The 12783-nt window shown below is 40.5% G+C and overlaps 1 protein-coding gene across 1 annotated transcript; it reads right to left on the bottom strand.

Annotated features, from left to right (window-relative positions):
- Positions 1 to 6333: 6333 nt before the first annotated feature.
- On the bottom strand, positions 6334 to 12283 carry LOC111190880 (beta-1,3-galactosyltransferase 2-like). The gene is made up of 2 exons (XM_049468257.1): positions 12192 to 12283; positions 6334 to 7318 (listed from the first exon to the last, which is right to left on the bottom strand). The coding sequence occupies exons 1-2, from the start codon at positions 12281 to 12283 to the stop codon at positions 6334 to 6336; spliced, it is 1077 nt and encodes a 358-aa protein (XP_049324214.1).
- Positions 12284 to 12783: the final 500 nt, after the last annotated feature.

The raw sequence follows: 12783 nt of genomic DNA, 5'->3' as shown, positions 1-12783 counted from the left end.
TTTGGGGAAAATGTTGTCCGTAGTTCATAGAATAAAAGGAGTAGAAAAAAAAAATGTACAACACAAAATAAAATTGACACAGTAGTGCTGCAGAGACTTTTATTGTGTAAACTTCATTACAAAACTGCAGGTTTTGATGTGAAACAGACTGTAAAAGGCGGCAGATAGGATGCAAAGATAGGAAACAGGTTTAATGTCCATGACAACAGACGAAGGCGGAGTCCACTGGCCATTGCTAACAATAAATACCTGACTGTGCTCATCTCCCAGGGTGCATTGCTGTGCAAATTCTCTGAAGTCCTTTCCTTCCTCTCTCTCACGGCAGGTTACATGCAAAACTACTGGTTTATTAGAGGATCAAACTATCAGTTTACAACCCCAGCAGTGGAGTAGATCCAGCCTAATGCAAAGTATGTGATAATGGCTTACCGTAAGCTCACTATTAGCTCACATTTAGCTCACAATGAACCTTGTGGATGTGGTTAGACCGATTTTAGGGGGCTATAGCCCCCCCCCCCCCCCCCCCTAAATGCGCTTTAACCCACCCCTCTACAAACAACATGTAGTCCATGTAAATATTGTGGGCTACTATTGTTTGATCTTAAAATAATCTTTTTTTTGTTGTTGATAAAAATAGTGCTGTTTAAAGATTAAAACATTGTTTTTGGTAGTTTCTAATCAGTCAATATTTGGCTTGTATTCACCTGGTAAGTCGCACTACACTCAAGTCTGTTTCCTGAAAAAAATACTTTGTTACGTTAGAAATTTTGAAGTAGAAATGTAGGTCATCTATACTTTAATGTTTTTTTTTTTTTTTCAGATGATTTTTTACTTTCTATTTCTTTCATTTCAAAATAGCCTCCTTACTCCTATTTCATTTCAGCTTGTTTTCATTCCAGCTTCTTATCATCAAAAAAAAAATATATATATATAGATAAATCTCTCCATCCAGAGTGAATCTGATTGTGATTGGATGTAGAGAACATATACCATTCCGACTGCCTATTGGTTTATACTGTGATCCATCACACATGCACAACCCCCCCCCCCCCCCTATACAATACAATGGGCATATATGAAGCTAAAACAGGGAACAGCCTAGTGCATCCCAAATTTATCAACATTGACAATGTAATAGAACATTATAGTCATTATGTCTTTTAGAAAAATGTTATTTAGTGACTTTATATGACCCCCAACTCCCACAGTCTACAGTAAAAATCAGAAATCAGAAGAAAAAGAAAATACAAAATTAACAAAATAAATAAATGCTGTATATACATATTTACACACACACAATAACATGTATTCACAGTTAACTACTACTAGTCTACTATTTTTTTTTACATTTTTTTAAATAAGTGTTAATTTTTTTAGATTAAAATTAATCTATTTCTATAAAGTTTTTTTTTAATTCAATTATTACAACTACTTGTAATAACAACTACTTATTATTTTTTTTAATTGTCCGACTATTTTTTTTACTGTTCGGGGCAAGGTCTGTACCTCCGGACAGGAGGATCGGGAAAAACTGCACACAGCGCATTTCAGTAACGTTACCTCCGCTGTGTTTGGTAATGTGAGATTAACATTAAATTACGCTGTGAACATGTTAATAATTCATAAATTGCAGAGAAAACAGAACCAGTCCAGGTGGTGTCCCTGTTTCAGGAGCCACAAACACTAAATATCTTATTTTTTCACTCCATAATAAACTTAATCAGTATATATATAACAAATCACTATAACCCTCATTACTGACTCGCTGTAAAATCCAGAGAGGTGGGTAGTAAACAGGCTGGATGATGAGCTCCAGTAACAGTAAATCATGTATTTTGAGTTTGCTGGTGTAGCTGGTCTGTCAGTATATCCAGGGTGGTGCTGGATCAGTATAAAGTTAAAGCTCATACTGATAGAGTAAGTTAGCCTTTAGAACAACCTACACGCTACTATCACTGGTCTCAGCTACACTGGTAAAACGTGTTACAGCGTTTAAAGCTGGTTCTGGGTAGTTCCGCGCTGTTGGGAAAGAGAGAGCAACTAGATCATTTTTTGGATTAGCTGGGTGTAATATGCTGCCGGAGTTCGCTGGTGTTGACAGATTCCCCTCAAGATCTCTACGCTAATGTAAGCAAAAAGCAGACATGATATTTATTAGACACTGTTTATTAGATCACTCTGAACCGGGAAGCTATGCAAGCTTAAGCTTCCATTAACCCTAGCAGACGCTGAGCAAAAAGGAACACAGCAGTGCTCTGATTTTTTTTGTTCTGACTACAAAACTTCACGCTGGATACTCATTTTGACCTCTAGCTTGTAAAAAAATTACGTTTTCCCTATACAGGCGAATGTAAACAATACAACCGGAAACGTCCGAGCCGCATTATTTGAAAACGGAAATGCGTCAGAGCCGTGAGTGCAAGGAGCCCATTAAACAATTCTGTAAGTGGAACAAATTTTAACGCAAGAAACAACATTGTACAGTAAAAACACTAAAAAAACCTTAGTACGTACACAAAAGTTACATCTTTCCTACTGGCCCCTGACATTCTTTATTTGCATGATGGGTGTGTCCCCTTTTCCCTAACTAATCATTAGTGTGGAGTCTTGCCTATCAGAGCTACCTAACTTTGGGAATTCAGTTATATTTTATTTAATGGTTGGCTGTTGACCCACTGTGCTGTAAGCTATAAGTTATCATTTTCATTTTCTACAAAGCAAAAAGTTAATTTTGTCTGAGAACAGCAGTGCAGTGACTTTGTGGTGTTTCTGATGCCAGAGTTTTACTGTTCATTTACAGTGAAGTTCTTTATAGTATATGGCCAGCTACATGTTTACAGAGATATATTAGTGAATATTATACTGTATTTCTTCTGGCTACTGAAGAAATACTTTACTGGCTTCTGAAGACAGGTAAAGTACATATGATTTTTGTAAAGAATATTTACAGTAATATAATGTATATTACCTTCAGCTAAACCTCTCAAAGACTGAACTTCTGGTTATACCAGTGAAACCATCTTTTCAACACAACTTTGCCATAACCATCTGCCTCAGTTGCTCGATCCTGCTGCTTTGCGCTTTACAACATCGAACAAATTTGACAGTTTTTGACGCAACAGGCCACCCAACTCCTGATACAAGCGGTGGTAATCTCACGCCTCGACTACTGCAATGCCGTACTAACTGACCTCCCGGCCTGTGTAGTAAAACCACTACAGATGATCCAGAATGCAGCAGCACGTCTGGTCTTCTACCAGCCAAAACGGGCACATGTCATTCCGCTGCTCATTGAGCTCCACTGGCTACCAGTTGATGCTCGCATCAAATTCAAAGCTCTTACAATCGCCTACAAGGTGATGACTGAACAGCTCCTTCCTACCTGCACTCGATCCTGAAGGCTTACGCTACCTCCCGGCCGCTGCGCTCCTCCAATGAACATTGCCTCACTTTACCAAACAAACATTCACACAATGCAATCCAGACTGTTCTCATACAGAGTTCCCCAATGGTGGAACAAACTACCTTCCACTACCAGATCAGGAGAATCTCTCGCTATCTTTAATAAACTCCTGAAGACAGAGCTCTTCAAAGAGCACTTACTCTCCTAACACCTCTAACTAACTACCTTTTACTACCAGATCAGGAGAATCTCTCGCTATCTTTAATAAACTCCTGAAGACAGAGCTCTTCAAAGAGCACCTACTCTCCTAACACCTCTAACTAACTACCTTCTACTACCAGATCAGGAGAATCTCTCACTATCTTTAATAAACTCCTGAAGACTGAGCTCTTCAAATAGCACTTACTCTCCTAACACCTCTAACTAACTACCTTCCACTACCAGATCAGGAGAATCTCTCACTATCTTTAATAAACTCCTGAAGACTGAGCTCTTCAAAGAGCACTTACTCTCCTAACACCTCTAACTAACTACCTTCTACTACCAGATCAGGAGAATCTCTCACTATCTTTAATAAACTCCTGAAGACAGAGCTCTTCAAAGAGCACTTACTCTCCTAACACCTCTAACTAACTACCTTCTACTCAGGGCCGCTGCTAAGGTTTTGGAGGCCCTAAGCATAGCTGGTCAGGGAGGCCCCCCCCCCCCCCCCCCCAAAAAAAAAAAAAACACACACACACAAACACAAAAGGTTTACGCAAAATTTTACTATTTATTAAAATTACACATGTAACTGTGAATATTTACAACGTTATAAGTAAGGCCAATAACAGTGAAGAACAGCACAAGAGTACTATTTATAATGTATAAATAATAAATGAAACGATGCATGTCTATTTTAAGCAGTGGACACGTCATTTACACAAGCCAGCCTTAAAGGTTATGAAATTATCGTTTATATTCGTGGTGTATTTATATCAGCCTGTCAGAATCTATAGAGCTGTCTGATCCTGCTGTCATACAGACCATTTGGATAGTGCACTGACGGCATTAGTCAATAGGTAGGCTACTCTGTTTATTAATTTTTTAATAAAGTCACTAAAAATCTTCAAACTACACTACTACTATTTGCAAACGTGCCACGTGCCTTGCAATACCCAGATTAGTTTCTAGTTAAGCGTTTAAAGCTACCAAATCAGCAAAGCCAACGTAACTAGCTCAGGCAACACCACTGAACATGAAGTAATCAAAACTATTTAAACCTTTATCATCGAAGTTACTCACCAGAAAGGGATGCATGGGCCTCATCTTTCTGCTTCTTTTTCTTCTTCTCAGCTCCAGACTCAAACTGTCGCTTCATAGTTGAATTACCATTTAGTAGCAACTTCGCGCGGTGAACTTGTCTCCTGCCAAACTCAAGTAGCGTTGCTACTTTAGTTAGGACTAAGGTTGCCAGATAAGTTACGATTTTTCATCCTATTTGTTTATTTTATTTTAAGTTTTTAACTTACACAAATATTGCACTGGACAAGTTTTTGTATAGAATGGCCACATACACTTTTAAAATGGTTAAACATGCGCAAGATTTAGCGCCTCCATGCATTTTTTGATTATTTATTTGACTGGAAAATGTCACATCTGGCAACAACCAACAGAGCAAACCGAGCCGTGCCATTTCAGGCACGGCTCGGTGGGGCATTATTTCAGGTGGGGGCATTATATTATGCACAAAAATAATAACGTGCCGCTTTTAAGTAGTAGAGTAGGTGCCCCATGCAATGTTTAAAGACAAAAAAGATGAGCGTATCATAAATAATTCACATTGGGTTTTAAATTTAATAATGTCATAATTTCAACACATTTCATTCTCAGTCAATTTGGCTCCCTGCAACTGCAAAATGGTTGAGGCCTAACGCTGGCTGCGTTGTCTGCGTATGCAGAGCGGCGGCCCTGCTTCTACTACCAGATCAGGAGAATCTCTCACTATCTTTAATAAACTCCTGAAGACAGAGCTCTTCAAAGAGCACTTACTCTCCTAACACCTCTAACTAACTACCTTCTACTACCAGATCAGGAGAATCTCTCACTATCTTTAATAAACTCCTGAAGACAGAGCTCTTCAAAGAGCACTTACTCTCCTAACACCTCTAACTAACTACCTTCTACTACCAGATCAGGAGAATCTCTCACTATCTTTAATAAACTCCTGAAGACAGAGCTCTTCAAAGAGCACTTACTCTCCTAACACCTCTAACACACTAACTACTTCTAACCTCATTTCCTTCTTCCTCCTCTCTACTCCTCTATCCTATTATTTCCTTTTTACCTCCTTTAGGTCCTATATAAAGATGTTTTTACCTTTAACTTCTATTATTTTTTTTGTACTTCACTATTGTAAGTTGCTTTGGACAAACGTGTCTGACAAATGTAATGTAATTTAATGTAATGTATATATTTATACCCAGATATACTCTAAAAAGCTGTAATACTCTGAATTTAATTTACAGCAAGTTTCTATTCTTATCATACAGTAATATAATGTTATATTTCTCTACACTGATGTTTTGTAATTTTACAATCCTTTATTTGCAATTTTTTTGCTGCTAACTGACCAGATAATTTACAGGAACGTTTTACAGTATGTGATAAGTTACTAAGACCTATGCAAGCTTTTTTCCTGTAAATCTGTTTTTGTGATATTTGTGGTATTTGTGTCTGAAGAAGTATGAAATGCATGTGTTTACTCTCAATATCTATCAAAATAATGATGGATATTTTAATTTCAAGCCCACGTTTCAGGTCGGATTTGAGCCACTTTTGTGTGAAATAAAATCTGATCCAATTGCATATAATCAAAGATCATCTCAGTCTTTTGTGTTAAGATGCTGTCAGGAAACCCATCCCTGAAAGTCCAGATATACCCTCCCACATCAACAGGGTGGACCAGGTTTGTGAAGATCTGTCCAATAGGAGACCAGTTCATCTGGGTTATAGGTTATTACAGCGATTAGCGTGGAGTAGTAGCATCGATCGTACTGTGGAGGTGGATGAACCACAAACTGGTCAATGTGTGGAGGTTCTGTGGGAGCTATGTTGAGTCGTTCGAGACACAAGGCGATGTAGGCGTCCTCGATGAAAATGGGTTTAATTTCTTTGGAGACTTGTAGAATCTTCTCTGGCAGGTCCATGGACATTATGTAGCACATTCCTAGAGGGTACGGTGGGTACACGGCATTGGGATACACTTCTGGAGGGATGTAAAACTTACTGTCCGGATCTCTGATTACCACGTTGTTATGCCAAACCCGGCCAGTATTGTAGTTGCTGTGAGGAGTGTCTGGGTTCAGCAGCATCCTCACAAGATCTTTGATGTTCAGCAGCATGTCGTCGTCCACTTTAACGGCGAAGAAAGCCTGGGGGCAGCGATCTTTCAGCCACTCCAGCATCACCATGGTTTTAATGGTCAGGTTCCTGTAGGAGTCTATGAAGGTGCTCTGCAGAAGGTCCTGGTGCTGCAGGTTCTCCTCATATATGCGGCGCTGTTGAGCTTTTGAGTCGTTTCCACTAGGCAAGCCCAGCAGAAACAGAACCAGCACTGTTCTGTCTTTAACCAGGTCGTCATTCCCCCACGTGCTCCTGATAGCATTACGTTTTTTCACGTTTTGAAGAGCTGTAGGAACAATCACAGTCACAAATGGTTTGTGCTGTCTGCACTTCTCTGGATGGTCCAGAATGAAGCGGTATTGACGGGGGTAAGCCACGTGGTACGGCCCTGGATCCTCATACTTCTGTTGCTGAGGCAGAGATACGTAGAAGATGTAAACTGAGAGACTGGTCCCAGCTATCAGAAAGCAGGCCAAAGCACTCTTTGGACCACAAATGTGCTTGAGCACAGTCCAGAGCCAGTTCTGATTACTGTAAGAAAGAGAATAGAAATTATACACTCTAATATTGTATTTAAACAATGAATGTTACGTTTGTATACCTTAATTAAATTGCAATCCTTAATTAAGCAGTCATAAGTGTATAATAATACTGAATTCTAAACAATTCATAGATAGAACAAAGCATTCACACTACCTTATAGATAAATAACAGTAGATAGTGAATAGCCCATAGTATATCCACTGCAGCAACTACATACAATAGCTTAGAAATGTATTCACACTTCTTGAACTTTTTCAAGTTTTGTCACTTTGCCACCACAAATATAAATTTATTTTATTGAGATTGTAAATGACACACCAACACAATTTAAGTAAGGTTCCCATCAACTCATCAGCTTTTCTGTCTCTGCTGAAGAAAATAATACCCACAGCATGATGCTGCCACCACCATGTTTCGCAGTTGGGATGGTGTGTTCAGGGTGATGAGCAGTGTTACTTTTCCGCCAGACATAGTGCTTTGCATTTAGGCAAAATGTTCAACTTTGTTCTCATCTGCCTACAGAAGTTTTTAACCTATGTTTGCTGCGTTCCTACATGGCTTGAGTCAAACTGCAATATGCACTTCTTATGTCTTTCTTTCAACAATGGTTTTCTTTTCTTGCCACTCTTCCACAGAGGCCGATTCGTCGAGAGCTCGTCAGATAGTTGTCCTTTGGATTTCTGCAGCTCCTCCAGAGTGACTATGGAACTCATGGCTGCTTCTCTGACCAGTGATCTCCTTGCTTGATTGTGTCAGTTTGGGCGGATTACCAGGTCTTGTTAGGTTTGCAGTTGTATTTTTTCCTTTTTTTGGATGATTGATTGAACAGTGCTATTTGGGATGTCTAAAGGTTGGGATATGTTTTTATAACCTAACCCTGCTTTAAACTTCTTCTCCACAACTTTACCTCTGACCTGTCTTGTGAGTTCCTTGGTCTTCATGATACTGTTTGTTTACTAGTGTTCTCTAACCAACCACTGAGGCCTTCAGAGAACAGGTGTAAACACAGATGCACTCTATTAACCTCTTCAGTGACTTCTGAAGGCAATTTATTACACTGGATTTTATTGAGGGGTTTCAGAGTAAAAGAGCAATGAATACGATGTTTATTACAATTTTGAAAACCATGTATTATTGTTATTTCACTTTACAATTACGTGGTACTTTGTGTTGGTCCATCACTTAAAATCACCATTAAAAAAACAATGTGTTTGTGATTGTTTGGTGACAAAATGTGAAAAGGTTAAAGGGGTATGAATATTTTGCAAGCCACTGTAATTAATAGTATACACTGAATAATTTACAATAGCTACAAAAGCTGTTTCAATGCGTATGGGGCAGGATGGCTTGACATTTTTAATGGAACTATGAATTCTGAATTGTGTTTGTCAGGCCTTACATGGTATGGCACCAAGCTACATATCAGATCTCCTTTTCCCTCACTCTTCCTCTCGGTCATTGCGTTCCTCAAACCAGCTGTTTCACGCTCACGACTGAAGTTAATCGGGCTTTCTCTGTCTCAGACTTATCTATTTGCCCTGCCATTTAAATACTCTTAGGGATTATTTTGTATTCTTTGTACTTTTTATTGTTGTTGTCTTTTTAAGTTCATCCCCCCCCCCCCCCCCCCACTGTATCCTATAGAATAGGAGTTAGGAATGTCTTATAAAGATTTGTCTTCTTTTCAATCTTGTTTTATTGTACAGCACATTGGTTGACACTCGATGTCCTTTAAATGTGCTTTATAAATAAATCTGCCTTGACTTGCCTTCTCCACAGACACTGCCAAAAAAAAATAAAAAAAAGAAAACTGTGTGTGATGCTACAAAAAACGTATTGTTAAATGCATTATAATAGCTAGGTATACCAACATGATTTTATTTAATGTTCATTTAGTAATTGTATGGATAATATTAATAATTATGATTAAAATATATAACATTGTTGACCAGGGGCAAGACGCTTTCAATGATCAGATAGACAATGATTTCTTAGACATTCTAAGATGCTGACTGAGTTTAAACTCATTTGCATAACAGACAGATAAAAAATCTGGTAAAATTATGTATGTAAGCTCTTACCCCATCTCTCTCTTTCTGCGTGATCCTGGCTGAAGATGTGATCCTGCCTAAATCCCTTGATGAAACTGCAAACCGCTGCAGCCTTTGTTTGATCGAGTTCCTCAACCCTCCTCTGCTTTTCCTAGCAGTGCTCTGAAATACTTGCAGGGTTCAATAATTGTATAGTTTTCATGTTTGTTGATGTTACAGAAAAGTAGTCTGACAGGTTCTGTAATGTGTCCCAGTAATATTCCATCGTGTGTGTCCCATTTGTAGCCCCAGGTGTTCGTGTTCAGTGTTTCCTGTTTTCCTGTTCAAACAGTTTCCTGGTGTATATATATAGTCCTCCTGTGCAGTGATGGTAGAGTTACTTTGAAAAAGTAATTTGCTTACTGATTACTCCTTTAAAAAGTAACTTAGTTACTTTATGGATTACTTGATTTTAAAAGTAACTTAGTTACTTTATGGATTACTTGATTTTAAAAGTAACTAAGTTACTTTACAAGTTACTTTATTAGTTACTTTCAGCAGCTGCAGACACCACCTCCCGCCGCCTTAACATAAACATTATAACCAGTTTTGACAATACTCCCTTTATTGGAAAATGCATTTTTAACAGCAACAATGTATCTCTAGACATTCAAAGTTGATATTTCCTGAAAAAATTAGTTTTTATAAAAATAAAAGACTATTTCTCTTGAATTAACTTAACACAACTATTTTTTTTTTTTTATAAAAAATAAAATATGTAAAATAAAGAAAGTCTTTCCTGACCTCAAATATTTAACACTGTAAATCTGAACATTGAAGCTGTTGTTCTCAGCAGGGCAGCAAGGAGTGGTTTTACAAAACAAAACCGTGTATATGGTCTAGGCCAGGGATCACATATATGCAGACTGCAGTCCGGGTCCGGACCCAGACTGATAAACTACTGAGAAGGATTTAATTCTGACAGAATTAAATAAAGCGTCAGAACTTTTCTCGTCTTTACGGTATACGCGCTCTGTGGCACAGTATACTCATAGAACAATCACGCGTGGTGTAAAATCTTCAAACGCGCTGCCCTGGCTAGTGAATTGGGACGTGGCCGGGAAAAAACGCCTTTATAGATAAGGAGCCCGAGAACTGGCGGAAAAACGAGAACGGGTGGAAAACTAAAGACACGCCGAGCGCGAGAAAGTAAAGAGTGAAACAGTGGAGTGCGGTGAGTAAACCACCTCACCTCTCGCAAAGTGAGACCCGTGTGATTGGGGGAGAGTGGAGGGGGTATAGGGAAGGGAGCGCGGTGTGTGTGTGTGTGTAAGGTGGAGAGAGAGAGAGAGTAACGCACAGTGACTTGGATAAGTAATTTAATTTGATTACTGGATTGGAAATAGCAACCTGTTAGATTACTCGTTACTGAAAAAAAGGGTCAGATTAGAGTAACGCATTACTACTTGTGCACGTGCACACAGTTTTTACACAGCCTCAGTAATCGAGCCCTGAAAAGCAGAGAAAAATGTTCAAAGAGGTGAAGGAATGCACTGCTTATTTTCTCTCCTGCTGAACAGGAGTTTCTTATACTTCTATTTGATGAATATAAAGACATAATTATAAGGAAAGGGAACATTTCTTGTGTTATTAAAATTAATTATTTAAATTGCAGAGCAATTAAATGTGTAAGCATATTTAAATTAAGAAAATTTATAATTTTATCCTGATTTAGAAGCAACATGGGGGGAGTAAAAAGAACGACATAAAAATATACCAGAATGGTAAGTGCAATTCCAATTGGTTCCAATTTATTGTTGATTGAACCAATAAATTGCACTGTGAAGAAACATTTCCAATACAGTGCAATGCTCAATTAAATGTAGACAAATATTATATGATCTGCTGCATCCACTGCAATTTATTGGATTAAACCGTGGAGGGTTCCTGGATTTTGTTTCCCACCCGCAAGGCTGTGATGTCACACGGCTCATCCAATAGAAGCGCTGCAGCTAAGCTAAATGTCAACTCTAGCCTGGTACAGAGCAGGTTTGGACCAGAGCCGTAGAGAGAGAGTCGCATCAATGGAAGTTCAAAATCCTTGCTGGTCACGTGATTCATGGAGCCTGCAGATTTCAGTTCCAGGAAGTTCTTGGTGGGCAATTTGAGTACATAAACAGAGCGACAGAATAGGTGTGTATATATATATATATATATAAAAATGGAGAAATTTTGGCTTGCAGATATTAAGAGTCCACTGCAAAAATAAGGAAATCGAAGAATACAAAGATCTGCACATATTTTTAAGTCACCACCTGAATATTTCATGCAGAATCATTTGGATTAAGAAAAAGGAACCACATATTATTTGCAACAGCTTTATTATTTATACAACAAAGATGAGATGATATATAACTTTAAAGACTGATGTCAGAATATAGAGAGGCTACATACAGAAACACAAAGTATGGTACACATGTAAATAAATCAAAGAAACAGCACAGATTACATAAAATGGGGTTTACTTGTCCTGATCTTGGCGGCAGCCACAATCTCAGCTCCCGCTGCAACAACTTCTTCGCCAGTGGTGGCAGCCGCCTCCACGTCAGCCGTACCTGCCGTGCTCTTGCTCGCTGGACCAGCCGCCTCCACGTCAGCATTTCATGCCGCGCTCATGCCAGCAGGACCAGCCGCCTCTGATCCTGTGCCTGCGGCTCCGGCCGCCTCTGACCCTGTGCCCGCGGCTCCGGCCACCTCTGACCCTGTGTCCTCAGCTCCGGCCGCCTCTGACCCTGTGCCCGCGGCTCTGACCCTGTGCCCGCGGCTCTGACCGCCTCTGACCCTGTGCCCGCAGCTCCGGCAGCCTCTGACACTGTGCCCGCGGCTCCGGCCGTCCCTGTTCCTTTGCCAGCTCCCAGAACATTGTTGGTCCCCAGGCCCCGAGTTTCCTGGCCTGCCCAAGCTGCACCCGCCGCACCTGCCCTAGCTGCACCCGCCGCTCCGGCTCAAACACCAGCAGCACCCGCCACTCCAGCACCAGCAGCTCCCGCTGCCCCAGCCTTAGCACCAGCAGCACCCGCCGCTCCAGCCTTAGCACCAGCAGCACCCGCCGCTCCAGCACCAGCAGCTCCCGCTGCCCCAGCCTTAGCAACAGCAGCACCCGCCGCTCCAGCACCAGCAGCCCCTGCTGCCCCAGCCTTAGCACCAGCAGCACCTGCTGCTCCAGCACCAGCAGCTCCCGCTGCCCCAGCCTTAGCACCAGCAGCACCCGCCGCTCCAGCACCAGCAGCTCCCGCTGCCCCAGCCTTAGCACCAGCAGCACCTGCCGCTCCAGCAACAGCAGCACCCGCCGCTCCAGCACCAGCAGCTCCCGCTGCTCCAGCCTTAGCACCAGCAGCACCCGCCGCTCCAGCACCAGCAGCT

This window comes from Astyanax mexicanus, chromosome 19, assembly GCF_023375975.1.
Source record: "Astyanax mexicanus isolate ESR-SI-001 chromosome 19, AstMex3_surface, whole genome shotgun sequence".
Lineage (NCBI taxonomy): Eukaryota > Metazoa > Chordata > Actinopteri > Characiformes > Acestrorhamphidae > Astyanax > Astyanax mexicanus.
The sequence above is the reverse complement of the archived record's forward strand: the minus strand, read 5'-3'. Positions and strand labels throughout refer to the sequence as shown.

Bases quoted from the DNA above. Each gene is read 5' to 3' on its own strand.
- LOC111190880 (XM_049468257.1), bottom strand. From the start codon at position 12,283: ATGTTCTGGGAGCTGGCAAAGGAACAGGGACGGCCGGAGCCGCGGGCA. The intron at 7,319-12,191 runs GTCAGAGCCGCG...TCTTTCTTACAG, and splicing joins CGGGCACAGGGTCAGAGGCG to TAATCAGAACTGGCTCTGGA.